The 26,401-nt window shown below is 50.5% G+C and overlaps 1 protein-coding gene across 1 annotated transcript in view; it reads left to right on the forward strand.

The window, feature by feature from the left end:
* The window catches only part of WDR59 (WD repeat domain 59), a 42,340-nt gene extending 18,689 nt beyond the window's left edge, over positions 1-23,651 (forward strand). Inside the window, exons 11-23 of the mRNA XM_075325449.1 lie at positions 154-197; positions 391-547; positions 636-705; positions 7,412-7,565; positions 8,147-8,203; positions 12,579-12,712; positions 15,330-15,411; positions 15,524-15,636; positions 15,710-15,848; positions 15,921-15,996; positions 16,660-16,783; positions 17,012-17,154; positions 22,808-23,651. Coding sequence (XP_075181564.1) covers positions 154-197; positions 391-547; positions 636-705; positions 7,412-7,565; positions 8,147-8,203; positions 12,579-12,712; positions 15,330-15,411; positions 15,524-15,636; positions 15,710-15,848; positions 15,921-15,996; positions 16,660-16,783; positions 17,012-17,154; positions 22,808-23,043 — 1,529 coding nt within the window. The 3' untranslated portion in view covers positions 23,044-23,651. The remainder of the gene's footprint in view (positions 1-153; positions 198-390; positions 548-635; positions 706-7,411; positions 7,566-8,146; positions 8,204-12,578; positions 12,713-15,329; positions 15,412-15,523; positions 15,637-15,709; positions 15,849-15,920; positions 15,997-16,659; positions 16,784-17,011; positions 17,155-22,807) is intronic.
* Positions 23,652-26,401: the final 2,750 nt, after the last annotated feature.

The raw sequence follows: 26,401 nt of genomic DNA on the forward strand, positions 1-26,401 counted from the left end.
CCTGTCGGGGCCGGGGCGCCGCGCTGCATCCTGTCGGGGCCGGGGCGCCGCGCTGCATCCTGTCGGGGCCGGGGCGCCGCGCTGTCATAATATTGTGCACCTTACAATCGTGTTATTTTTGATCACATGACAATTAAAGGGAATGTTGCACAGATAGACACTCTTCATGTCATGTGGCCGGAATCATTGTCGTCTTAGTCTGTCTCAAGACAATTAATTTTTAACCCCTTCCTGACATATGAGATAGTATGTCGGATGTGAGTGTATGGACAGTACTTTCTCTACGGTGGGTGTCGGCTGTGTTATACAGCCACCATCATTGAGCAACGCTGGCGCCGATCGCTGCTGTTTAACCGTTAAGATTCCAATCTCTGTCCTCTCCTCTTCTAGAACCAGGAGTCCAGTCCATCCAGCAATCCGTACGCCCTGCAGAGCCCGGTCACTCCGCCGCTGCCCACCTTCGCCCGAGCATCGAATGCCTACGGGTCTTACCAAGATGCCAACATCCCTTTTCCCCGGACCTCGGGCGCTCGCTTCTGCGGAGCAGGTGATCCCACCTTCTGTATTGTTACTGGCATAAAAGCGGCAGATGTGGAACCAGAAACTATTCCAGGCGTTATACTCTGTCTCTGCAGGTTACCTGGTGTACTTCACCCGACCCATGACCATACACAGAGCCATCTCCCCGACCGAGCCCACCCCCAGGTCCGTGCCCCTCTCACACAGAAAACTACACACTGCAATAACTTTTCTGACCACACGGTGGTGCTGTAGAAAGGAAGACTGCAGGCATCGCAGAGAAGTGGCTACAGCATGCTCAGATCAGCCGAGCGTGCATGTGTGCAGAACGGGGAGAAAGCTGGGCCACAAATATATATATATATATATATATATATATATATATATATATATATATATATATATATATATACACACATATATATCTAATCTATAAAATATTAAAAATATTATATATTTTTAATGTTAATATTTTTAATATTTTAGATTAGATATATATCTAATATATTAAAAATATTAACAGATTAAAAATTATATAAATATTTAATATGTCAATATTAAATTATATATATATATAATGTTAATATTTTTAATATTTTAAATTTCTTTGTCGCTCCATTGGGAGACCCAGACAATTGGGGTGTATAGCTTCTGCCTCCGGAGGCCACACAAAGTATTACACTTAAAAGTGTAAAGCCCCTCCCCTTCTGCCTATACACCCCCCGTGTATCACGGGCTCCTCAGTTCTTATGCTTTGTGCGAAGGAGGCAGACATGCACGCATAGCTCCACATTTTAGTCAGCAGCAGCTGCTGACTATTTCGGATGGAAGAAAAGAGGGCCCATACTAGGGCCCCCAGCATGCTCCCTTCTCACCCCACTCTTGTCGGCGGTGTTGTTAAGGTTGAGGTATCCATTGCGGGTACGGAGGCTGGAGCCCACATGCTGTTTTCCTTCCCCATCCCCTTAGGGCTCTGGGCGAAGTGGTATCCTAATCGGTCTCCAGGCACTGAGACCGTGCTCCATCCACAGCCCCTGGGGACTCTGCTGGACTAGGAGCCGAGTATCGTCAGGGACAAGGCCCTGCTACTTTGAGGTACTCTGTGTCCCCGTGGGGACCGCGCACAGAAACACTCCAGCATTGCTGGGTGTGTTAGTGCGCCGGGGACCGCAGCGCTGACCGCGCTTGTGCCATCACACACTGCAGCGTGGCTGGGTGTGTTAGTTTATTGGGGACTGCCGCGCTGACCGCCGCTGCCATTTTTACACTGCGGCGCGGCTGGGACTGTTAGTGCGCCGGGGACTTCCGCGCCGACCGCGCTTACACGCCGGCCGCGCTTATAACTTTAGTCCCCGGCTTTTGCGGCCTAGTCTCACTTTTTCCCGCCCACAGGCCTGCCAGTCAGGGGAAGGGCGGGACGCTGCATAGGACGTCAGCGCTGAGGGCTGGAGCATGCTTTGCATCCTCCACCCCCCTCACTGAGCACAGTGGGACGCCAGATTCCCGCACTTTTTCTAGGGCACGCCCACGGCCCCCTCCTCTCCACAGGACGCCGGCAGCCATTCCTGTCAGCTTTTCTGATGCTGGAGAGGGGAGACAAGCTCTGGGAGACCCAGGCAGGGATTCTGGTGATCACACAACCGCTTTGAGCGGGCGGTAAGCAGCACCTGAGGTGCTTACCCCACTAGTGCCGAAGTGTACATATATATTTATATGCTTGTATGCTATACATTACACTGTACGGTCGCAATATTGATTTTTGGCTATATACCCTCCTGGATTGCTCTGAGGAGACAACAGCATGTCGTCCGCAAAAAGCAAGGGTGCCAATGCACAGGCTTACTATGCTGCCTGTACCGCATGTACGGCTATACTACCGGCAGGTTCCACCGACCCTCATTGTGTGCAATGCTCGGCCCCTGTGGCACTTACTCAGCCGGAGCCTCTGCTAATGGTGGCCCAGGGAGAACCACCTGTTAACACTGTCCAGGTGACGGGGACGGAGTTTGCAGTCTTTGCTGATAGACTTTCTGAGACTATGGCTAGGATGCTAGAAACCTTGCAGTCCAGACCGGTATCTCAGACCATGGGCACTGTTGAATCATTGCACCCTGGTCCCCCTCAGTTGGAACAACAATGTTCTCCCGGGGTGTCTCATAGATCCCAGGGTGAGGTCTCTGACACGGACCGCAGCCCCAGACCGCCTAAGCGAGCTCGCTGGGAAATCCCCTCGACATCATCACATTGTTCAGGGTCCCAGCGGGAGGACTCTCTGTATGATGAAGCGGAGATAGCTGATCAGGATTCTGATCCTGAAGCCGCTCTCAACCCGGATACACCTGATGGTGACGCCATAGTGAATGATCTTATAGCGTCCATCAATCAAATGTTGGATATTTCTCCCTCAGCTCCTCCGGTGGAGGAGTCAGCTTCACAGCAGGAGAAATTCCGTTTCAGGTTTCCCAAGCGTACATTGAGTACGTTTCTGGACCACTCTGACTTCAGAGAGGCAGTCCAGAATCACCATGCTTGCCCAGATAAGCGTTTCTCCAAACGCCTTAAGGATACACGTTATCCCTTCCCCCCTGATGTGGTCAAGGGCTGGGCTCAGTGTCCCAAGGTGGATCCTCCAGTCTCCAGACTGGCGGCTAGATCCATAGTTGCAGTGGAAGATGGGGCTTCACTCAAAGATGCCACTGACAGGCAGATGGAGCTCTGGTTGAAATCCATCTATGAAGCTATCGGCGCGTCGTTTGCTCCAGCATTCGCAGCCGTATGGGCACTCCAAGCTATCTCAGCGGGTCAAGCGCAAATTGACGCAGTCACACATACGTCTGCGCCGCAAGTGGCGTCCATAACCTCTCAGACGTCGGCATTTGCGTCCTACGCCATTAATGCTATCCCGGACTCTGCGAGCCGTACGGCGGTTGCATCCGCCAATTCGGTGGTAATACGCAGAGCCTTGTGGCTACGGGAATGGAAGGCAGACTCTGCTTCCAAAAAGTTCTTAACCGGTTTGCCATTTTCTGGCGACCGCTTGTTTGGTGAGCGATTGGATGAAATCATTAAACAATCCTAGGGAAAGGACTAATCCTTACCCCAGCCCAAACCAAACAAACCCCAACAGAGGAGGGGACAGTCAAGGTTTCGGTCCTTTCGGGCCGCGGGCAGGTCCCAATTCTCCTCGTCCAAAAGGCCTCAGAAGGATCAGAGGAACTCAGATTCATGGCGGTCTCAGTACACCTGGCTGCCACAGGTCAAAGACCGATGGGTGAGAGACATTCTGTCTCACGGTTACAGGATAGAGTTCAGCTCTCGTCCTCCGACTCGATTCTTCAGAACCTCTCCGCCCCCCTAGCGAGCCGATGCTCTTCGGCAGGCGGTGTGCACTCTGAAGGCAGAGGGAGTGGTGGTCCCGGTTCCTTTTCAGCATCAGGGTCACGGGTTTTACTCCAACTTGTTTGTGGTTTCAAAAAAGGACGGGTCTTTCCGTCCTGTTCTGGACCTAAAACTGCTCAACAAGCACGTGAAAACCAGGCGGTTCCGGATGGAATCGCTCCGCTCCGTCATCGCCTCAATGTCCCAAGGAGATTCCTTAGCATCGATCGACATCAAAGATGCTTATCTCCACGTACCGATTGCTCCAGAGCATCAGCGTTTTCTGCGCTTCGTCATAGGAGACGAACACCTTCAGTTCGTGGCACTGCCTTTCGGCCTGGCAACAGCCCCACGGGTCTTCACCAAGGTCATGGCTACAGTGGTGGCAATCCTGCACTCTCAGGGACACTCTGTGATCCCTTACTTAGACGATCTTCTTGTCAAGGCACCCTCTCTAGAGGCATGCCAACACAGCCTGAACATTGCTCTGGAGACTCTCCAGAGTTTCGGGTGGATCATCAACTTTCCAATGTCAAATCTGACACCGGCCCAATCGCTGACATATCTTGGCATGGAGTTTCATACTCTCTCAGCGATAGTGAAGCTTCCGCTGAACAAGCAGCGTTCACTACAGACGGGGGTGCAATCTCTCCTTCAAGGCCAGTCACACCCCTTGAGGCGCCTCATGCACTTCCTGGGGAAGATGGTGGCAGCAATGGAGGCAGTCCCTTTCGCGCAGTTTCATCTGCGTCCACTTCAATGGGACATTCTCCGCAAATGGGACAGGAAGTCGACGTCCCTCGACAGGAACGTCTCCCTTCTCAGGCAGCCAAAGATTCTCTTCGGTGGTGGCTTCTCCCCACTTCATTGTCGAAGGGAAAATCCTTCCTGCCCCCATCCTGGGAGGTGGTCACGACGGACGCGAGCCTGTCAGGGTGGGGAGCGGTCTTTCTCCACCACAGGGCTCAGGGTACTTGGACTCAGACAGAGTCCTCCCTGCAGATCAATGTTCTGGAGATAAGGGCAGTGTATCTTGCCCTAAAGGCGTTCCAGCCGTGGCTGGAAGGCAAACAGATCCGAATTCAGTCGGACAACTCCACAGCGGTGGCATACATCAACCACCAAGGCGGAACACGCAGTCGGCAAGCCTTCCAGGAAGTCCGGCGGATTCTGATGTGGGTGGAAGCCACGGTCTCCACCATATCCGCAGTTCACATCCCGGGCGTAGAAAACTGGGAAGCAGACTTCCTCAGTCGCCAGGGCATGGACGCAGGGGAATGGTCTCTTCACCCGGACGTGTTTCAAGAGATCTGTTGCCGCTGGGGGATGCCGGACGTCGACCTAATGGCGTCCCGGCACAACAACAAGGTCCCGACATTCATGGCACGTTCTCACGATCACAGAGCTCTGGCGGCAGACGCCTTAGTTCAGGATTGGTCGCAGTTTCAGCTCCCTTATGTGTTTTCCTCCGCTGGCACTGTTGCCCAGAGTATTACGCAAGATCAGGGCCGACTGCCGCCGCGCAATCCTCATCGCTCCAGACTGGCCAAGGAGGTCGTGGTACCCGGATCTGTGGCATCTCACGGTCGGCCAACCGTGGGCACTACCAGACCGACCAGACTTGCTGTCTCAAGGGCCGTTTTTCCATCTGAATTCTGCGGCCCTCAGCCTGACTGTGTGGCCATTGAGTCCTGGATCCTAGCGTCTTCAGGGTTATCTCAAGACGTCATTGCCACTATGAGACAGGCTAGGAAACCAACGTCCGCCAAGATCTACCACAGGACGTGGAAGATATTCTTATCCTGGTGCTCTGATCAGGGTTTTACTCCCTGGCCTTTGGCCTTGCCCACTTTTCTTTCCTTCCTTCAATCCGGATTGGAAAAAGGTTTGTCGCTCGGCTCCCTTAAGGGACAAGTCTCAGCGCTCTCTGTGTTTTTTCAGAAGCGCCTAGCCAGGCTTCCTCAGGTACGCACGTTCCTGCAGGGGGTTTGTCACATCGTTCCTCCTTACAAGCGTCCGTTAGAACCCTGGGATCTGAACAGGGTGCTGATGGTTCTTCAGAAGCCGCCTTTCGAGCCTATGAGGGATATTCCCCTTTCTCGCCTTTCGCAGAAAGTGGTTTTTCTAGTAGCAGTCACATCACTTCGGAGAGTGTCTGAGCTAGCAGCGCTGTCATGCAAAGCCCCTTTCCTGGTGTTTCACCAGGACAAGGTGGTTCTGCGTCCGGTTCCGGAATTTCTCCCTAAGGTGGTATCCCCCTTTCATCTCAATCAGGATATCTCCTTACCTTCTTTTTGTCCTCATCCAGTTCATCAATGTGAAAAGGATTTGCACTTGTTAGATCTGGTGAGAGCACTCAGACTCTACATTTCTCGTACGGCGCCCCTGCGTCGCTCGGATGCACTCTTTGTCCTTGTCGCTGGCCAGCGTAAAGGGTCACAGGCTTCCAAATCCACCCTGGCTAGATGGATCAAGGAACCAATTCTCGAAGCCTACCGTTCTTCTGGACTCCCGGTTCCCTCAGGGCTGAGGGCCCATTCTACCAGAGCCGTGGGTGCGTCCTGGGCTTTGAGGCACCAGGCTACGGCTCAGCAGGTGTGTCAGGCGGCTACCTGGTCGAGCCTGCACACTTTCACAAAACACTATCAGGTGCATGCCTATGCTTCGGCGGATGCCAGTCTAGGTAGGCGAGTCCTTCAGGCGGCGGTTGCCCACCTGTAGGAAGAGGCCGTTTTACGGCTCTATTACGAGGTATTATTTTACCCACCCAGGGACTGCTTTTGGACGTCCCAATTGTCTGGGTCTCCCAATGGAGCGACAAAGAAGAAGGGAATTTTGTTACTTACCGTAAATTCCTTTTCTTCTAGCTCCAATTGGGAGACCCAGCACCCGCCCCTGTTCCCTTCGGGCTGTTGTTTTTTCGGGTACACATGTTGTTCATGTTGAATGGTTTCAGTTCTCCGAAATTTCTTCGGATTGAATTTACTTTAAACCAGTTTATTAGCTTTCCTCCTTCTTGCTTTTGCACTAAAACTGAGGAGCCCGTGATGCACGGGGGGTGTATAGGCAGAAGGGGAGGGGCTTTACACTTTTAGTGTAGTACTTTGTGCGGCCTCCGGAGGCAGAAGCTATACACCCAATTGTCTGGGTCTCCCAATTGGAGCTAGAAGAAAAGGAATTTACGGTAAGTAACAAAATTCCCTTCATTAGATATATATAATGTGTGTATGTGTGTGTGTGTGTATATATATATATATATATATATATATATATATATAGATAGATAGATAGATAGATAGATAGATAGATAGATAGATAGATAGATAGATAGAGATATATATAGATAGATAAAATATATATTTATTTAAGTATTTGTGGCCCAGCTTTCTCACCCTTCTGAACACATGCACGCTCGGCTGATCTGAGCATGCTCTAGCCAGGTTTAATTGTGTGTGTGTGTGTGTATATATGTATATAATCTGCATCTTTGTACTGACCCGCGGTTCCTCTTTAGGTCTCTCTCCGCCCTCTCTGCTTATCACAGTGGGGTGATTGCACCCATGAAAATCCGCACAGAGACTCAGGGGAACCTGCGGCTTTACAGCGGGAGTCCGACGCGGAGCGAGAAGGAGCAAGTGTCCATCAGTTCCTTTTACTACAAGGAGAGGGTATGAGCACTTGTCTGGACGGCGGCGCCTGAGATTTCACCTCCTTACCCCCCTCAATGTAACCTAGAGGAGCGGTGCGGAGTCCGGGGCGAGCGCCTGCACCCACCGCAGCATGCTGCTCATCTGTGTATGGTGCATGACCGGCTGCACATCTCCCGCACATCACTCCCACTGACAATATGTCAGTCATGTGCTGTTCCACAATGTCGGGCTCCATGATCACATTTTTATAGGAAATTGCATAAAAGACAATTCCTAATATCTACAATCGCTGCAAAAATGTGGCCCCAAAATAACTCCAAAATGAAAATTTAAAGCATTAACCAGATCCTATTTGACAGAATTATCTGATTCTTGTTGCATCGATTCGTTATTTTTCCCTTTTTTTTTTTTTTTTTTGTACAATTAAAGGACAAGGGTTAAAAGTGTTTGTGGCCAATCAGACGGATTTTACCGTTTGTGGTTTTTTTTTTTTAGTTTTTTTTTTAATTTTCTTTCTGATTTTTTTGTTTTCTCTTCCCCTCTTTTCTCCCCTTTTCTCCTTCTCACTTTCCATCCTCTCCTGCTTTTCTAATGCGCAGACGCCCCCCCTGTCCGCCCGCCGGCGCTGGTCCATCCAAGTGATTAACGACTTCCCGGTACAGTGCCCTCGCTACATCCCCCCACACCTGTATTGTCTGTCAGGGACCCCGAGAAAAAGGAAGACCTAGAAGATGGAGGGTCCCTCCGTGTGTGACGCCGGCCCCCGGCATCGCTGCCTGCTTTATATGAAAGATATTATTAGTATGCTGTTATAGACATTGTATCTGCCAGCTACCTGCTGATGGTTTCCACTCCAAAAATTGTCAGTACAGCTTTAATCCTGAGCAGAGAAAATGCTCACACTCAGCATAGAACGAGCCTTTTCTAGCGTTAGTGACAAGGCGATGTCCTCGGGTTCCGGTTTTTCCCTCTTCTCGGGGTCTCCCGGTAATGACGCACCCACTGATCCCCACAGTCTGTCCCTACGTGTTGAGGGCGTCCGTCTCACGTTGCTTCCTGCTGTCACCGGTGTCCCCTCCGCTCTGTGCTCAGTCTGTGGCGCTCTGGTGGTTGCAGCCGAACGCAACGTCCGCTCCTCCACCGCTGGATATCTGTGTCTCTGCCCTGTGGGGGTGTATCCGCACGGCCTGCCCTGTGGGGGTGTATCCGCACGGCCTGCCCTGTGGGGGTGTATCCGCATGGCCTGCCCTGTGGGGGTGTATCCGCACGGCCTGCGCTGTGGGGGTGTATCCGCACGGCCTGCCCTGTGGGGGTGTATCCGCACGGCCTGCCCTGTGGGGGTGTATCCGCACGGCCTGCCCTGTGGGGGTGTATCCGCACGGCCTGCGCTGTGGGGGTGTATCCGCACGGCCTGCGCTGTGGGGGTGTATCCGCACGGCCTGCCCTGTGGGGGTGTATCCGCACGGCCTGCCCTGTGGGGGTGTATCCGCACGGCCTGCCCTGTGGGGGTGTATCCGCACGGCCTGCCCTGTGGGGGTGTATCCGCACGGCCTGCCCTGTGGGGGTGTATCCGCACGGCCTGCCCTGTGGGGGTGTATCCGCACGGCCTGCGCTGTGGGGGTGTATCCGCACGGCCTGCGCTGTGGGGGTGTATCCGCACGGCCTGTGCTGTGGGGGTGTATCCGCACGGCCTGCGCTGTGGGGGTGTATCCGCACGGTCTCTTCCTGCGTCCAGGTTCTTTTCTATTTGTCTCTCTTACGGTTTCTCAATTTTTCTCTTGTTCTCCCTTCCTTTGTCTCACTCAGTCTTTTTTCCCCTATTTTCTGTCCTCACCTTTGTGTCCTTGATGCTCATGGGTCCCCCCATCCCGCTTTCAGCCCCTCTGTCACTTGCACCCCGACCTCCCCTTCTCTCCCTATGCTCAGTCTTTTGCGCTCGTCCCCCCTTTGGTCTCTTGCGCTTGTCCGCCCTTTGGTCTCTTTGCGCTCGCTCCCGCCCTTTGGTCTCTTTGCGCTCGCTCCCGCCCTTTGGTCTCTTTGCGCTCGCTCCCACCCTTTGGTCTCTTTGCACTCGCTCCCGCCCTTTGGTCTCTTTGCGCTCGCTCCCGCCCTTTGGTCTCTTTGCGCTCGCTCCCGCCCTTTGGTCTCTTTGCGCTCGCTCCCGCCCTTTGGTCTCTTTGCGCTCGCTCCCGCCCTTTGGTCTCTTTGCGCTCGCTCCCGCCCTTTGGTCTCTTTGCGCTCGCTCCCGCCCTTTGGTCTCTTTGCGTTCGCTCCCGCCCTATGGTCTCTTTGCGCTCGCCCGCCATATGGTCTTTTACGCTCGCCCCCGCCCTTTGGTCTCTTTGCTCTCACCTCCGCCCTATGATCTCTTGCGCTTGTCCGCCCTTTGGTCTCTTTTCGCTCTTCCCCGCATTTTGGTCTCTTTTCGCTCTTCCCCGCCTTTTCGTCTCTTTGCGCTCGCCCTGCCCTATGGTCTCTTGCGCTTGTCCGCAATATGGTCTGTTGCGCTCTTCCGCCCTATGGTCACTTGCGCTCGCTCGCCATATGGTCTTTTACGCTCGCCCCCGCCCTTTGATATTTTTGTGCTCGCCCCCGCCCTTTTGGTCTTTTTGCGCTCGCCCCCGCCCTTTGGTCTCTTAGCGCTCGCCCCCGCCCTTTGGTCTCTTAGCGCTCGCCCCTGCCCTTTGGTCTCTTAGCGCTCGCCCCTGCCCTTTGGTCTCTTAGCGCTCGCCCCCGCCCTTTGGTCTCTTTGCGCTCGCCCCCGCCATTTTTGGTCTCTTTGCGCTCTCCCCCGCCATTTTTGGTCTCTTTGCGCTCGCCCCCGGCCTTTGGTCTCTTTGCGCTCGCCCCCTGCCTTTGGTCTCTTTGCGCTCGCCCCCTGCCTTTGGTCTCTTTGCGCTCGCCCCCGGCCTTTGGTCTCTTTGCGCTCGCCCCCCGGCCTTTGGTCTCTTTGCGCTCGCCCCCGGCCTTTGGTCTCTTTGCGCTCGCCCCCGGCCTTTGGTCTCTTTGCGCTCGCCCCCGGCCTTTGGTCTCTTTGCGCTCGCCCCCGGCCTTTGGTCTCTTTGCGCTCGCCCCCCGCCCTTTGGTCTCTTTGCGCTCGCCCCCGCCCTTTGGTCTCTTTGCGCTCGCCCCCGCCCTTTGGTCTCTTTGCGCTCGCCCCCGCCCTTTGGTCTCTTTGCGCTCGCCCCCGCCCTTTGGTCTCTTTGCGCTCGCCCCCGCCCTTTGGTCTCTTTGCGCTCGCCCCCGCCCTTTGGTCTCTTTGCGCTCGCCCCCGCCCTTTGGTCTCTTTGCGCTCGCCCCCGCCCTTTGGTCTCTTTGCGCTCGCCCCCGCCCTTTGGTCTCTTTGCGCTCGCCCCCGCCCTTTGGTCTCTTTGCGCTCGCCCCCGCCCTTTGGTCTCTTTGCGCTCGCCCCCGCCCTTTGGTCTCTTTGCGCTCGCCCCCGCCCTTTGGTCTCTTTGCGCTCGCCCCCGCCCTTTGGTCTCTTTGCGCTCGCCCCCGCCCTTTGGTCTCTTTGCGCTCGCCCCCGCCCTTTGGTCTCTTTGCGCTCGCCCCCGCCCTTTGGTCTCTTTGCGCTCGCCCCCGCCCTTTGGTCTCTTTGCGCTCACCCCCGCCCTTTGGTCTCTTTGCGCTCGCCCCCGCCCTTTGGTCTCTTTGCGCTCGCCCCCGCCCTTTGGTCTCTTTGCGCTCGCCCCCGCCCTTTGGTCTCTTTGCGCTCGCCCCCGCCCTTTGGTCTCTTTGCGCTCGCCCCCGCCCTTTGGTCTCTTTGCGCTCGCCCCCGCCCTTTGGTCTCTTTGCGCTCGCCCCCGCCCTTTTGGTCTCTTTGCGCTCGCCCCCGCCCTTTCGTCTCTTTGCGCTCGCCCCCGCCCTTTGGTCTCTTTGCGCTCGCCCCCGCCCTTTTGGTCTCTTTGCGCTCGCCCCCGCCCTTTTGGTCTCTTTGCGCTCGCCCCCGCCCTTTGGTCTCTTTGCGCTCGCCCCCGCCCTTTGGTCTCTTTGCGCTCGCCCCCGCCCTTTGGTCTCTTTGCGCTCGCCCCCGCCCTTTTGGTCTCTTTGCGCTCGCCCCCGCCCTTTCGTCTCTTTGCGCTCGCCCCCGCCCTTTGGTCTCTTTGCGCTCGCCCCCGCCCTTTTGGTCTCTTTGCGCTCGCCCCCGCCCTTTTGGTCTCTTTGCGCTCGCCCCCGCCCTTTGGTCTCTTTGCGCTCGCCCCCGCCCTTTGGTCTCTTTGCGCTCGCCCCCGCCCTTTGGTCTCTTTGCGCTCGCCCCCGCCCTTTGGTCTCTTTGCGCTCGCCCCCGCCCTTTCGTCTCTTAGTGCTCGCCCCTGACCTTTGGTCTCTTAGCGCTCGCTCCCGCCCTTTGGTCTCTTTGCGCTCGCCCCCGCCATTTTTGGTCTCTTTGCGCTCGCCCCCGCCCTTTTGGTCTCTATGCGCTCTCCCCCGCCCTTTTGGTCTCTTTGCGCTCGCCCCCGCCCTTTTGGTCTCTTTGCGCTCGCCCCCACCCTTTTGGTCTCTTTGCGCTCGCCCCCGCCCTTTGGTCTCTTTGCGCTCGCCCCCGCCCTTTGGTCTCTGCGCTCGCCCCTGCCTTTTCGTTTCTTACCCCCACCCCACACATCGACGTCTCCTCTCTGTCCTATTTGTTCTTTTCTTCCGTTTTCCGTATGTGAAGTGTCTGACCGGCGCCATCTTATGATCACTGGGTGATTTCTGGGGTTTATTAAGTGGCACATGTGGGGTTCAGCGACCACATTTTGGGGGACGCAGGGTAACCGTGTGTCACGGATAGGATTAGCTGATGTGTTAATATTTGGGGAATTGATAATGAGGTAAGTGGCTGCTGTTCCCCGTCCGTCCTCTCCTGGGATGGGGCAGTGTTGGGCGGACGCCGGCTTGTACACTGGAGCGGTCCGATGTGTGCCATGTTCTGCCCCCCAGTACACACGGCACATAATCCGGACCCTCCCGTCTGCTGAGCCCCAGGACAAGGACATTTCTTTGGGGGGCAGATTCCGGTATAATGACCATGTGACTTGTCTCCCCCAGAAATCACGTCGCTGGAAATCCAAGAGGGAGAGCAGCGAATCCGGCTCCCGACCAATCAAAGCCGCCGGCAAAGTAATCATCCAGGACATCTCGTGTCTGCTGTCCGTGCACAAGGCGCTGGGGGAGCTGTACACGTGAGTGCGCTGCGGACCCCACATCTGTAGAACCCCGCCTGCGCTGACACACTGTCACAAACTGCCAGCACAGCAGAGAGGGGCTCTGGTCCAGAAATGGTTAATTAGGGATGGACCCCCAGACTGTGATGTTGGTGGTGGGATATTACTCAGGTTAGGCCACCACTCTCTCGCCTCGCTGTGCAGGGTGCTGCGCTCTCTCTCGCCTCGCTGTGCAGGGTGCTGCACTCTCTCTCGCCTCGCTGTGCAGGGTGCTGCGCTCTCTCTGGCCTCGCTGTGCAGGGTGCTGCACTCTCTCTGGCCTCGCTGTGCAGGGTGCTGCACTCTCTCTGGCCTCGCTGTGCAGGGTGCTGCACTCTCTTTCGCCTCGCTGTGCAGGGTGCTGCGCTCTCTTTCGCCTCGCTGTGCAGGGTGCTGCGCTCTCTCTCGCCTCGCTGTGCAGGGTGCTGCGCTCTCTCTCGCCTCGCTGTGCAGGGTGCTGCGCTCTCTCTCGCCTCGCTGTGCAGGGTGCTGCGCTCTCTCTGGCCTCGCTGTGCAGGGTGCTGCGCTCTCTCTGGCCTCGCTGTGCAGGGTGCTGCGCTCTCTCTGGCCTCGCTGTGCAGGGTGCTGCGCTCTCTCTGGCCTCGCTGTGCAGGGTGCTGCGCTCTCTCTGGCCTCGCTGTGCAGGGTGCTGCGCTCTCTCTGGCCTCGCTGTGCAGGGTGCTGCGCTCTCTCTGGCCTCGCTGTGCAGGGTGCTGCACTCTCTCTGGCCTCGCTGTGCTGGGTGCTGCAGTCTCTGGCCTCGCTGTGCTGGGTGCTGCACTCTCTGGCCTCGCTGTGCAGGGTGCTGCGCTCTCTGGCCTCGCTGTGCAGGGTGCTGCGCTCTCTCTCGCCTCGCTGTGCAGGGTGCTGCGCTCTCTCTCGCCTCGCTGTGCAGGGTGCTGCGCTCTCTCTCGCCTCGCTGTGCAGGGTGCTGAGCTCTCTCTCGCCTCGCTGTGCAGGGTGCTGAGCTCTCTCTCGCCTCGCTGTGCAGGGTGCTGCGCTCTCTCTCGCCTCGCTGTGCAGGGTGCTGCGCTCTCTCTCGCCTCGCTGTGCAGGGTGCTGCGCTCTCTCTCGCCTCGCTGTGCAGGGTGCTGCACTCTCTCGCCTCGCTGTGCAGGGTGCTGCACTCTCTCGCCTCGCTGTGCAGGGTGCTGCACTCTCTCGCCTCGCTGTGCAGGGTGCTGCGCTCTCTCTCGCCTCGCTGTGCAAGGTGCTGCGCTCTCTGGCCTCGCTGTGCAGGGTGCTGCGCTCTCTCTCGCCTCACTGTGCAGGGTGTTGCACTTTCGCCTCGCTGTGCAGGGTGTTGCACTTTCGCCTCGCTGTGCAGGGTGCGGCGCTCTCTCTGGCCTCGCTGTGCAGGGTGCTGCGCTCTCTCTCGCCTCGCTGTGCAGGGTTCTGCGCTCTCTCGCCTCGCTGTGCAGGGTGCTGCACTCTCTCGCCTCGCTGTGCAGGGTGCTGCGCTCTCTCTCGCCTCGCTGTGCAAGGTGCTGCGCTCTCTGGCCTCGCTGTGCAGGGTGCTGCGCTCTCTCTCGCCTCACTGTGCAGGGTGTTGCACTTTCGCCTCGCTGTGCAGGGTGTTGCACTTTCGCCTCGCTGTGCAGGGTGCGGCGCTCTCTCTGGCCTCGCTGTGCAGGGTGCGGCGCTCTCTCTGGCCTCGCTGTGCAGGGTGCTGCGCTCTCTCAGGCCTCGCTGTGCAGGGTGCTGCGCTCTCTCTGGCCTCGCTGTGCAGGGTGCTGCGCTCTCTCTGGCCTCGCTGTGCAGGGTGCTGCGCTCTCTCTGGCCTCGCTGTGCAGGGTGCTGCGCTCTCTCTCGCCTTGCTGTGCAGGGTGCTGCGCTCTCTCTGGCCTCGCTGTGCAGGGTGCTGCGCTCTCTCTGGCCTCGCTGTGCAGGGTGTTGCGCTTTCTCTGGCCTCGCTGTGCAGGGTGCTGCGCTCTCTCTCGCCTCGCTCTGCAGGGTGCTGCGCTCTCTCTGGCCTCGCTGTGCAGGGTGCTGCGCTCTCTCTGGCCTCGCTGTGCAGGGTGCTGCGCTCTCTCTGGCCTCGCTGTGCAGGGTGCTGCGCTCTCTCTGGCCTCGCTGTGCAGGGTGCTGCGCTCTCTCTGGCCTCGCTGTGCAGGGTGCTGCGCTCTCTCTGGCCTCGCTGTGCAGGGTGCTGCGCTCTCTCTGGCCTCGCTGTGCAGGGTGCTGCACTTTCGCCTCGCTGTGCAGGGTGCTGCGCTCTCTCTGGCCTCGCTGTGCAGGGTGCTGCACTTTCGCCTCGCTGTGCAGGGTGCTGCGCTCTCTCTGGCCTCGCTGTGCAGGGTGCTGCACTTTCGCCTCGCTGTGCAGGGTGCTGCGCTCTCTCTGGCCTCGCTGTGCAGGGTGCTGCCGCCATCGCCGTTGGTTCGTCCGCTGTGAAGTCTCCGCAGTTCTGGTGGCGCTGTGTAGGGTTACACCCAGTGCTGTGGACCTTTCATTCTCGGGATTGTGGGGTCCCACAGATCAGACCCTCCGTGGTGAAAACACCACCGCTTTAACCCCTTAATGGCGGACGGTTCTGCATAACGTAGCACTAAAATATTATTTTCTGTTTTTTTTTGTTTTTTTTTCCTTTCCAAAGATTAAACCGTGGCGATCTCCAGGAAATGTGTCAGAAGAACGCCGCCGCCGCGCTGAGCGTGGGCCGCAGGGATCTGGTGCAGGTGAGCCGCCCCTTTAAGGCTTTCTTTTCTGCGATAAGTAAATGTCCCGTCTCCTTAAAGGGACAGTGCCACGTTTTAATGTGACTGGTGACGCTCCCTCCTCTGTCCTCAGGTTTGGGCTTTGGCCGCTGCTGCTAATAACTTGTGTCTCACCCCAAAGTCGGACCCCGATTCTGAGACCCCCTGGGCCCGGCACCCGTTCGGCCGGCAGCTGCTGGAGTCGCTGTAGGTTCCCGTCTCTTTTGTCCTCCTTTTCTGTTTGTCTGACCTTGTCTGACGTCCTCCGCTATCCGCACAGACTGGCCCATTACTGCCACCTACACGACGTGCAGACCCTCGCCATGCTGTGCAGCGTGTTTGATGCCAGTCTGCAGCTGCAGAGCAGCGCTCTGTCCTCCTGCCACCCGTTCCCGTCACGTTCCACACACAGCCGATACGTGAGTCCTCATTACCGCTCAGCCCTGCGCTCGGGTGAGAATGAGTACTGAGTGTGCCTTGTCTGCCCACAGCCCAGCTTCACCTCCTCCGGATCCGGATCCAGTACATCCGACCCGGGATTCAGCAACAGCGGCGGCTGGAGCATCGGTGAGAAAAGTGCAATCCGAGAGCAGGAATCCAGACAGACACCCCCCGGGTATAGGGAGAGTAGTCTGCAGGGAGACCCCCACCCAGTGCTACTACCCAGGTCTGCTTACTGGACTGGTGTCCTCCTATACAGAAATAGGGAGGAAACTACCCAGCAGAATAGTGAGTGCAGCTCTGGAGTATAAAGATAACTCAGGATTAGTAATGTAATATAGTGAGTGCAGCTCTGGAGTATAATACAGGAGGTAACTCAGGATCAGTAATGTAATGTATATACACAGTGACTGCACCAGCAGAATAGTGAGTGCAGCTCTGGAGTATAAACATAACACAGGATTACTAATGTAATATAGTGAGTGCAGCTCTTGAGTATAATACAGGAGGGAACTCAGGATCAGTAATGTAATGTATGTACACAGTGACTGCACCAGCAGAATAGTGAGTGCAGCTCTGGAGTATAAACATAACACAGGATTACTAATGTAATATAGTGAGTGCAGCTCTTGAGTATAATACAGGAGGGAACTCAGGATCAGTAATGTAATGTATGTACACAGTGACTGCACCAGCAGAATAGTGAGTGCAGCTCTGGAGTATAATACAGGATAGGTTTGGCTGTATGTATAATGTTCTGTCACAGTAACTTTCATTGTTTGCTGTCAGGTTGTCCGGATGCAGATCACGCTGTTCCTTGGGGCGATGCGTCCCCGGATGATTACCGCTATAGTAATTTAAGTTACGTTGATCCCCGGGAGCGGGAGCGAGAGCAGCACGACAAGAATAAGAGGTGAGCAATAGATCGTCCAAAATACAGAAAACTGATCACAATAGTACAAGCTGCAGCGACAACTCAGACTTTCCTATAGGCGTGAGTAGTGATTAGTGAATCCCATCCTGACCCGGATCCACCCACAGGTCACATCCCAGCCTCGCCTCCGCCGCTGACATTTGTAGTCAATGGATTTATTTCCAGGTTAATGAGTTAATATTAATCAGCATCTTCTAATAATCGCAGAATCCTCGACCCGGCAAATGCCCAACAGTTCGATGACTTCAAGAAATGTTATGGAGAAATTCTGTATCGCTGGGGTCTACAGGAGAAGCGGGCAGAGGTGCTGAAATTTGTCTCCTGTCCTCCCGAGCCACATAGAGGCATTGGTGAGTATCAAGGAGCCAAATATTAGCAAATCTGGTCAGTTATATCCAATCATACTCATATCTACTATAATACTGCCCCTATGTACAAGAATATAACTACTATAATACTGCCCCTATGTACAAGAATATAACTACTATAATACTGCTCCTATGTACAAGAATATAACTACTATAATACTACCCCTATGTACAAGAATATAACTAATATAATACTACCCCTATGTACAAGAATATAACTACTATAATACTGCCCCTATGTACAAGAATATAACTACTATAATACTGCCTCCTATGTACAAGAATATAACTACTATAATACCGCCCCTATATACAAGAATATAACTACTATAATACTGCCCCTATGTACAAGAATATAACTACTATAATACTGCCCCTATGTACAAGAATATAACTACTATAATACTGCCCCTATGTACAAGAATATAACTACTATAATACTGCCCCTATGTACAAGAATATAACTACTATAATACTGCCCCCTATGTACAAGAATATAACTACTATAATACTGCCCCTATGTACAAGAATATAACTACTATAATACTGCCTCCTATGTACAAGAATATAACTACTATAATACCGCCCCTATATACAAGAATATAACTACTATAATACTGCTCCCTATATACAAGAATATAACTACTATAATACTGCCCCTATGTACAAGAATATAACTACTATAATACTGCCCCTATGTACAAGAATATAACTACTATAATACTGCCCCTATGTACAAGAATATAACTACTATAATACTGCCCCTATGTACAAGAATATAACTACTATAATACTGCCCCCTATGTACAAGAATATAACTACTATAATACTGCCCCCTATGTACAAGAATATAACTACTATAATACTGCCCCCTATGTACAAGAATATAACTACTATAATACTGCCTCCTATGTACAAGAATATAACTACTATAGTACTGCCCCTATGTACAAGAATATAATTACTATAATACTGCCCCTATGTACAAGAATATAACTGCTATAATACTGCCCCTATATACAAGAATATAACTGCTATAATACTGCCCCTATATACAAGAATATAACTGCTATAATACTGCCCCTATATACAAGAATATAACTGCTATAATACTGCCCCTATATACAAGAATATAACTGCTATAATACTGCCCCTATGTACAAGAATATAACTGCTATAATACTGCCCCTATATACAAGAATATAACTGCTATAATACTGCCCCCTATGTACAAGAATATAACTGCTATAATACTGCCCCTATATACAAGAATATAACTGCTATAATACTGCCCCTATATACAAGAATATAACTACTATAATACTGCCCCTATGTACAAGAATATAACTGCTATAATACTGCCCCTATATACAAGAATATAACTGCTATAATACTGCCCCTATATACAAGAATATAACTACTATAATACTGCCTCCTATGTACAAGCATATAACTACTATAATACTGCTCCTATATACAAGAATATAACTACTATAATACTGCCCCCTATGTACAAGAATATAACTGCTATAATACTGCCCCCTATGTACAAGCATATAACTACTATAATACTGCCTCCTATGTACAAGCATATAACTACTATAATACTGCCCCTATGTACAAGAATATAACTACTATACTACTGCCCCTATATACAAGAATATAACTACTATAATACTTCCCCCTATGTACAAGAATATAACTGCTATAATACTGCCCCTATGTACAAGAATATAACTACTATAATACTGCCCCTATGTACAAGAATATAACTGCTATAATACTGCCCCCTATGTACAAGAATATAACTACTATAATACTGCCTCCTATGTACAAGCATATAACTACTATAATACTGCCCCCTATGTACAAGAATATAACTGCTATAATACTGCCCCCTATGTACAAGCATATAACTACTATAATACTGCCCCCTATGTACAAGAATATAACTACTATAATACTGCCTCCTATGTACAAGCATATAACTACTATAATACTGCCCCTATGTACAAGAATATAACTACTATACTACTGCCCCTATATACAAGAATATAACTACTATAATACTTCCCCCTATGTACAAGAATATAACTGCTATAATACTGCCCCCTATGTACAAGAATATAACTACTATAATACTGCCCCCTATGTACAAGAATATAACTGCTATAATACTGCCCCTATATACAAGAATATAACTACTATAGTACTGCCCCTATGTACAAGAATATAACTACTATAATACTGCACCTATGTACAAGGATATAACTACTATAATACTGCCCCTATATACAAGAATATAACTGCTATAATACTGCCCTCTATGTACAAGAATATAACTACTATAATACTGCCCCTATGTACAAGAATATAACTACTATAATACTGCCTCCTATGTACAAGAATATAACTGCTATAATACTGCCCTCTATGTACAAGAATATAACTACTATAATACTGCTCCTATATACAAGAATATAACTACTATAATACTGCCCCCTATGTACAAGAATATAACTGCTATAATACTGCTCCTATATACAAGAATATAACTACTATAATACTGCCCCCTATGTACAAGAATATAACTGCTATAATACTGCCCCCTATGTACAAGCATATAACTACTATAATACTGCCCCCTATGTGCAAGAATATAACTACTATAATACTGCCTCCTATGTACAAGCATATAACTACTATAATACTGCCCCTATGTACAAGAATATAACTACTATAATACTGCCCCCTATGTACAAGAATATAACTACTATACTACTGCCCCTATATACAAGAATATAACTACTATAATACTTCCCCCTATGTACACGAATATAACTGCTATAATACTGCCCCTATATACAAGAATATAACTACTATAGTACTGCCCCTATGTACAAGAATATAACTACTATAATACTGCCCCTATGTACAAGAATATAACTACTATAATACTGCCCCTATATACAAGAATATAACTGCTATAATACTGCCCTCTATGTACAAGAATATAACTACTATAATACTGCCCCTATGTACAAGAATATAACTGCTATAATACTGCCCCCTATGTACAAGAATATAACTACTATAATACTGCCTCCTATGTACAAGCATATAACTACTATAATACTGCCCCCTATGTACAAGAATATAACTGCTATAATACTGCCCCCTATGTACAAGCATATAACTACTATAATACTGCCCCCTATGTACAAGAATATAACTACTATAATACTGCCTCCTATGTACAAGCATATAACTACTATAATACTGCCCCTATGTACAAGAATATAACTACTATACTACTGCCCCTATATACAAGAATATAACTACTATAATACTGCCCCTATGTACAAGAATATAACTACTATAATACTTCCCCCTATGTACAAGAATATAACTGCTATAATACTGCCCCTATATACAAGAATATAACTACTATAATACTTCCCCCTATGTACAAGAATATAACTGCTATAATACTGCCCCCTATGTACAAGAATATAACTGCTATAATACTGCCCCTATATACAAGAATATAACTACTATAGTACTGCCCCTATGTACAAGAATATAACTACTATAATACTGCCCCTATGTACAAGAATATAACTACTATAATACTGCCCCTATATACAAGAATATAACTGCTATAATACTGCCCTCTATGTACAAGAATATAACTACTATAATACTGCCCTCTATGTACAAGAATATAACTACTATAATACTGCCCCTATGTACAAGAATATAACTGCTATAATACTGCCCTCTATGTACAAGAATATAACTACTATAATACTGCCCCTATGTACAAGAATATAACTACTATAATACTGCCTCCTATGTACAAGCATATAACTACTATAATACTGCCCCTATGTACAAGAATATAACTACTATACTACTGCCCCTATATACAAGAATATAACTACTATAATACTGCCCCTATATACAAGAATATAACTACTATAGTACTGCACCTATGTACAAGAATATAACTACTATAATACTGCCCCTATGTACAAGAATATAACTACTATAATACTGCCCCTATATACAAGAATATAACTACTATAATACTGCCCCTATGTACAAGAATATAACATACTATACTACTGCCCCTATATACAAGAATATAACTACTATAATACTGCCCCTATATACAAGAATATAACTACTATAGTACTGCCCCTATGTACAAGAATATAACTACTATATTCTTGTATATAGGGGCAGTATTATAGTAGTTATATTCTTGTACATAGGGGGCAGTATTATAGCAGTTATATTCTTGTATATAGGGGCAGTATTATAGCAGTTATATTCTTGTATATAGGGGCAGTATTATAGCAGTTATATTCTTGTATATAGGGGCAGTATTATAGTAGTTATATTCTTGTATATAGGGGCAGTATTATAACTACTATAATACTGCCCCTATATACAAGAATATAACTGCTATAATACTGCCCCTATATACAAGAATGTAACTGCTATAATACTGCCCCTATATACAAGAATATAACTGCTATAATACTGCCCTCTATGTACAAGAATATAACTACTATAATACTGCCCCCTATGTACAAGAATATAATTACTATAATACTGCCCCCTATGTACAAGAATATATCTACTATAATACTGCCCCCTCTGTGCAGGAATATAACTACTATAATACTGCCATCTATGTACAAGAATATAACTACTATAATACTGCCCCTATGTACAAGAATATAACTACTATAATACTGCCATCTATGTACAAGAATATAACTACTATAATACTGCCCCTATGTACAAGAATATAACTACTATAATACTGCCCCTATATACAAGAATATAACTACTATAATACTGCCCCTATGTACAAGAATATAACTACTATACTACTGCCCCTATATACAAGAATATAACTACTATAATACTGCCCCTATATACAAGAATATAACTACTATAGTACTGCCCCTATGTACAAGAATATAACTACTATATTCTTGTACATAGGGGGCAGTATTATAGCAGTTATATTCTTGTATATAGGGGCAGTATTATAGCAGTTATATTCTTGTATATAGGGGCAGTATTATAGCAGTTATATTCTTGTATATAGGGGCAGTATTATAGTAGTTATATTCTTGTATATAGGGGCAGTATTATAACTACTATAATACTGCCCCTATATACAAGAATATAACTGCTATAATACTGCCCCTATATACAAGAATGTAACTGCTATAATACTGCCCCTATATACAAGAATATAACTGCTATAATACTGCCCTCTATGTACAAGAATATAACTACTATAATACTGCCCCCTATGTACAAGAATATAATTACTATAATACTGCCCCCTATGTACAAGAATATATCTACTATAATACTGCCCCCTCTGTGCAGGAATATAACTACTATAATACTGCCCCTATGTACAAGAATATAACTACTATAATACTGCCCCTATGTACAAGAATATAACTACTATAATACTGCCCCTATGTACAAGAATATAACTACTATAATACTGCCCCCTATGTACAGGAATGTAACTGCTATAATGCTGCTCTTCTCATATATTTTTGTTCTTTGTGACATGAATCCCTGTTTCTCTCTCTCTCAGAATTCGGGGTGTATTGCAGCCACTGTCGCAGTGAGGTTCGGGGGACACAATGTGCCATCTGTAAGGGGTTCACCTTCCAGTGTGCCATCTGCCACGTGGCAGTCCGGGGGTCTTCTAACTTCTGCCTGAGCTGTGGACATGGTGGGCACACGGCTCACATGCTGGAGTGGTTCAGCTCTCAGGAGGTCTGTCCCACCGGCTGCGGCTGTCATTGCCTGCTGGAGAGCACCTTCTGATCCTCGCCCCTTCTGATCCTCGCCCGTCCCCGGCGGCTTCGTACCTGTGCTGTCCCCTTCTGTGCTTCGTCATAACACCACCGTGTGGTGACTCTGGGAACTGTCCTCATCAGAGGGTCTGTGTATAGTGGACTCGTGGTGGATTACATACCTCATCGGCTCATTATGGCGGCCTCCCTCTTGTGACTTGTAGCCACGCCTTCCTGTCGGCCGCCATTTTTATGACATTTTCTTTGTGATCTTTCCCTTTAACTTCGAGATTTGTCTAATTTAACCCTGATGTGGATGACTGTGGTGCTGCCGATGTACTACAACTGTCATCATAGCTGCTGGGTGCATCATTGGGGTTGGACTGGACCCCCCCATAACGGCAGGTGGAATGCTGATAAATTAGAGATCTGGATCACAGCTCTGCCTAGCAAAGCAGAGCTGCAGTGTAAAGCATGAGGGCAAAACTGCAATCCGCTTCCCTCCTGAGAATAGGAAGCTCCAGGTATCTGATGTGACCGCCGGCGCTGTCTGCCGTTGTATTATACATCACCGTGTTGGCTACGAATGTTGTATAAACCATTTATTTAAAGGAAAAAATAAAAGAAATCGTATAAAAAATACCGTTATCTCCCGCACGTCTGATTGGTTATTACAGATAAGATTATCTACATCTTCTAGACTTTAAGGTATGGCAAAAAATATATATTCTCCATTACATCTTCTACAGGCGACGCAGATTTTCAGACTCCTGACAGTGATGATGGTGCGGTATAACTTGTACAAGATGGCGCTATTACATAGGGGTTGTATGGAGTCATTATATAGCCATGGTATGACACTGATGATGGTGCAGTGTCGCGGTATAACACGTACAGGATGGCGTTATTACATATGGGTGGTATGGAGTCATTATACAGCCATGTAATGACATTGATGACGGTGCGGTGTTGCGATATAACACATACAGAATGGCGCTATTACATAGGAGTGATATGAGGTCATACAGCCATGGTATGACACTGATGATGGTGCAGCGTTGCGGTATAACACATACAGGATGGCGCTATTACATAGGGGTGGTATGGAGTCATTACACAGCGATATTATGACACTGATGATGGTGCGGCGTCGCGGTATAACACGTACAGGATGGCGCTATTACATAGGGGTGGTATGGGGTCATTATACAGCCATGGTTTGAGGCGGTATTATGGTACATCATGCATAGGATGGCGCTATTAAATACTGGTGGTAAGGAATAATTTTACAGCCATGGTATGACATTGGTGATGCGGTATAACACGTACAGGATGGCACTATTACATAGAGGTGGTACATGGTCATTAAACAGCCATGGTATAACACTGGTGCGGCGTTACAGTATAACACGCATAGGATGGCACTATTACATATGGGTGGTATGATACTGATGGTAATGGTGCGACGTTGTGGTTTAACATGTACAGGGCGGCACTATTACGTAGACAGTAGTAGGGGGGTCATTATACAGCCGTGGTATGACACTGATGGAGCGGTATTATGGTACAGCACGCACATGATGGCACTATTACATACAGGTGGTAGGGAGTCCTTATACAGCTGTGGTATAATAATGATGATGGTGCGGCGCCGTGGTATAACGTACAAGATGGCAGTATTACATAGGGCTGGTACAGGGTCATCATATAGCTGTGTTATGACACTGATGGTGCGATATTATGGCACATCATGTACTGGGCGGTACTATTACATAATGACATGGAGGTGGTATGGAGTCACTATACAGCTGTGGTATAATACTGATGATGGTGCGGCATTGCGGTATTACACATATTGGATGGTGCTATTATGTAGGGCTGGTATGGGATAATTTTACAACCGTGGTATACTGATGGTGCGGCATTGTGGTATAATGTACAGGATGGCAGTATTACATACGGCTGGTACGGGGTCATTATACAGCCGGGGTATGACACTGATGGAGCGGTATTATGGTGCAGCATGTACAGGATGGCAGGATTAGTGTGGCATGCTTTCCCCTGCGCTGTGCCCCCGATGTCGCGGCCTCTGTTGGGGGGGTGATCGGGTGACGGGGGGTGTCTGTTACCTTTCCCCGGCACTGGCCGGCGGACACACTCTTACACGTCCGCAGTAAACACCTTTGTCTGCGGTAACCTCAGTCGTGTCTCGCGGATCGCGCTACTTGCACCCGATCCGGCCCAGCGCCTTCCAATTGTGCGCGTATCTGTGTTGTGCTGTTGCCGGGTCGTTACTGCACACGCTGCACCCTCCGTCAGCACCGATTGTGTATTCCCGGCACACAGCGTGGGCGGAGGACGACGGGACCCCCGCACCACCTGACGCTCGCGGTACTATAGGATTGCGCTAATCATGTTCTGCCTGATCCTGGGAAAGTTGGGTGACACCGGTGCGTCACCGCTCCCAATGGCCGTAATGGAGAATGCAATAGCAAGAGCAAAACTTGCCTATTAACCCATTCTGCTGTGGTCATGTGACCGGTATGATGTCACTCCAGCAGATGACATCACAAGAGTCATTACACCATGGCAGGGAGGGGTGAGGGTAGCGGGGATGTCAGTAATGGAGGACCATCATGTCCCGGCGGTACTGCCTGCACCCAGGAGATGAGCCGAGGTTCCGGCGCCGCTGCACCCAGGAGATAAGCCGAGGTCCCGGCAGCAGCAGGAGATGAGCCGAGGTCCCCAGGAGATGAGCCGAGGTCCCGGCAGCACCGGGAGATGAGCCGAGGTCCCCAGGAGATGAGCCGAGGTCCCGGCAGCACCGGGAGATGAGCCGAGGTTCCGGCAGCACCGGGAGATGAGCCGAGGTCCCGGCAGCACCGGGAGATGAGCCGAGGTCCCGGCAGCACCGGGAGATGAGCCGAGGTCCCGGCAGCACCGGGAGATGAGCCGAGGTCCCGGCAGCACTGGGAGATGAGCCGAGGTCCCCAGGAGATGAGCCGAGGTCCCGGCAGCACCGGGAGATGAGCCGAGGTCCCGGCAGCACCGGGAGATGAGCCGAGGTCCCGGCAGCACCCGGGAGATGAGCCGAGGTCCCGGCAGCGGCAGGAGATGAGCCGAGGTCCCGGCAGCACCCGGGAGATGAGCCGAGGTCCCGGCAGCACCCGGGAGATGAGCCGAGGTCCCGGCAGCAGCAGAGGTGTCAGCCCTGATAAAAACTAACAAAAGTGGAAATTCCGCCCGAAAAAAAAAAACCCTAAACAGTCACGGGGTTTTCCAATGTGATGCAAAAAGTTTTGCAACTTTTTAATTTACTTTTGTTTTCATTTTTAGATCCTGCGCGTGCGGTCAGTGACTGGAAACCTTCATATATCACACTAATACTG

The sequence above is a fragment of the Anomaloglossus baeobatrachus genome, chromosome 10 (assembly GCF_048569485.1).
Source record: "Anomaloglossus baeobatrachus isolate aAnoBae1 chromosome 10, aAnoBae1.hap1, whole genome shotgun sequence".
NCBI lineage: Eukaryota > Metazoa > Chordata > Amphibia > Anura > Aromobatidae > Anomaloglossus > Anomaloglossus baeobatrachus.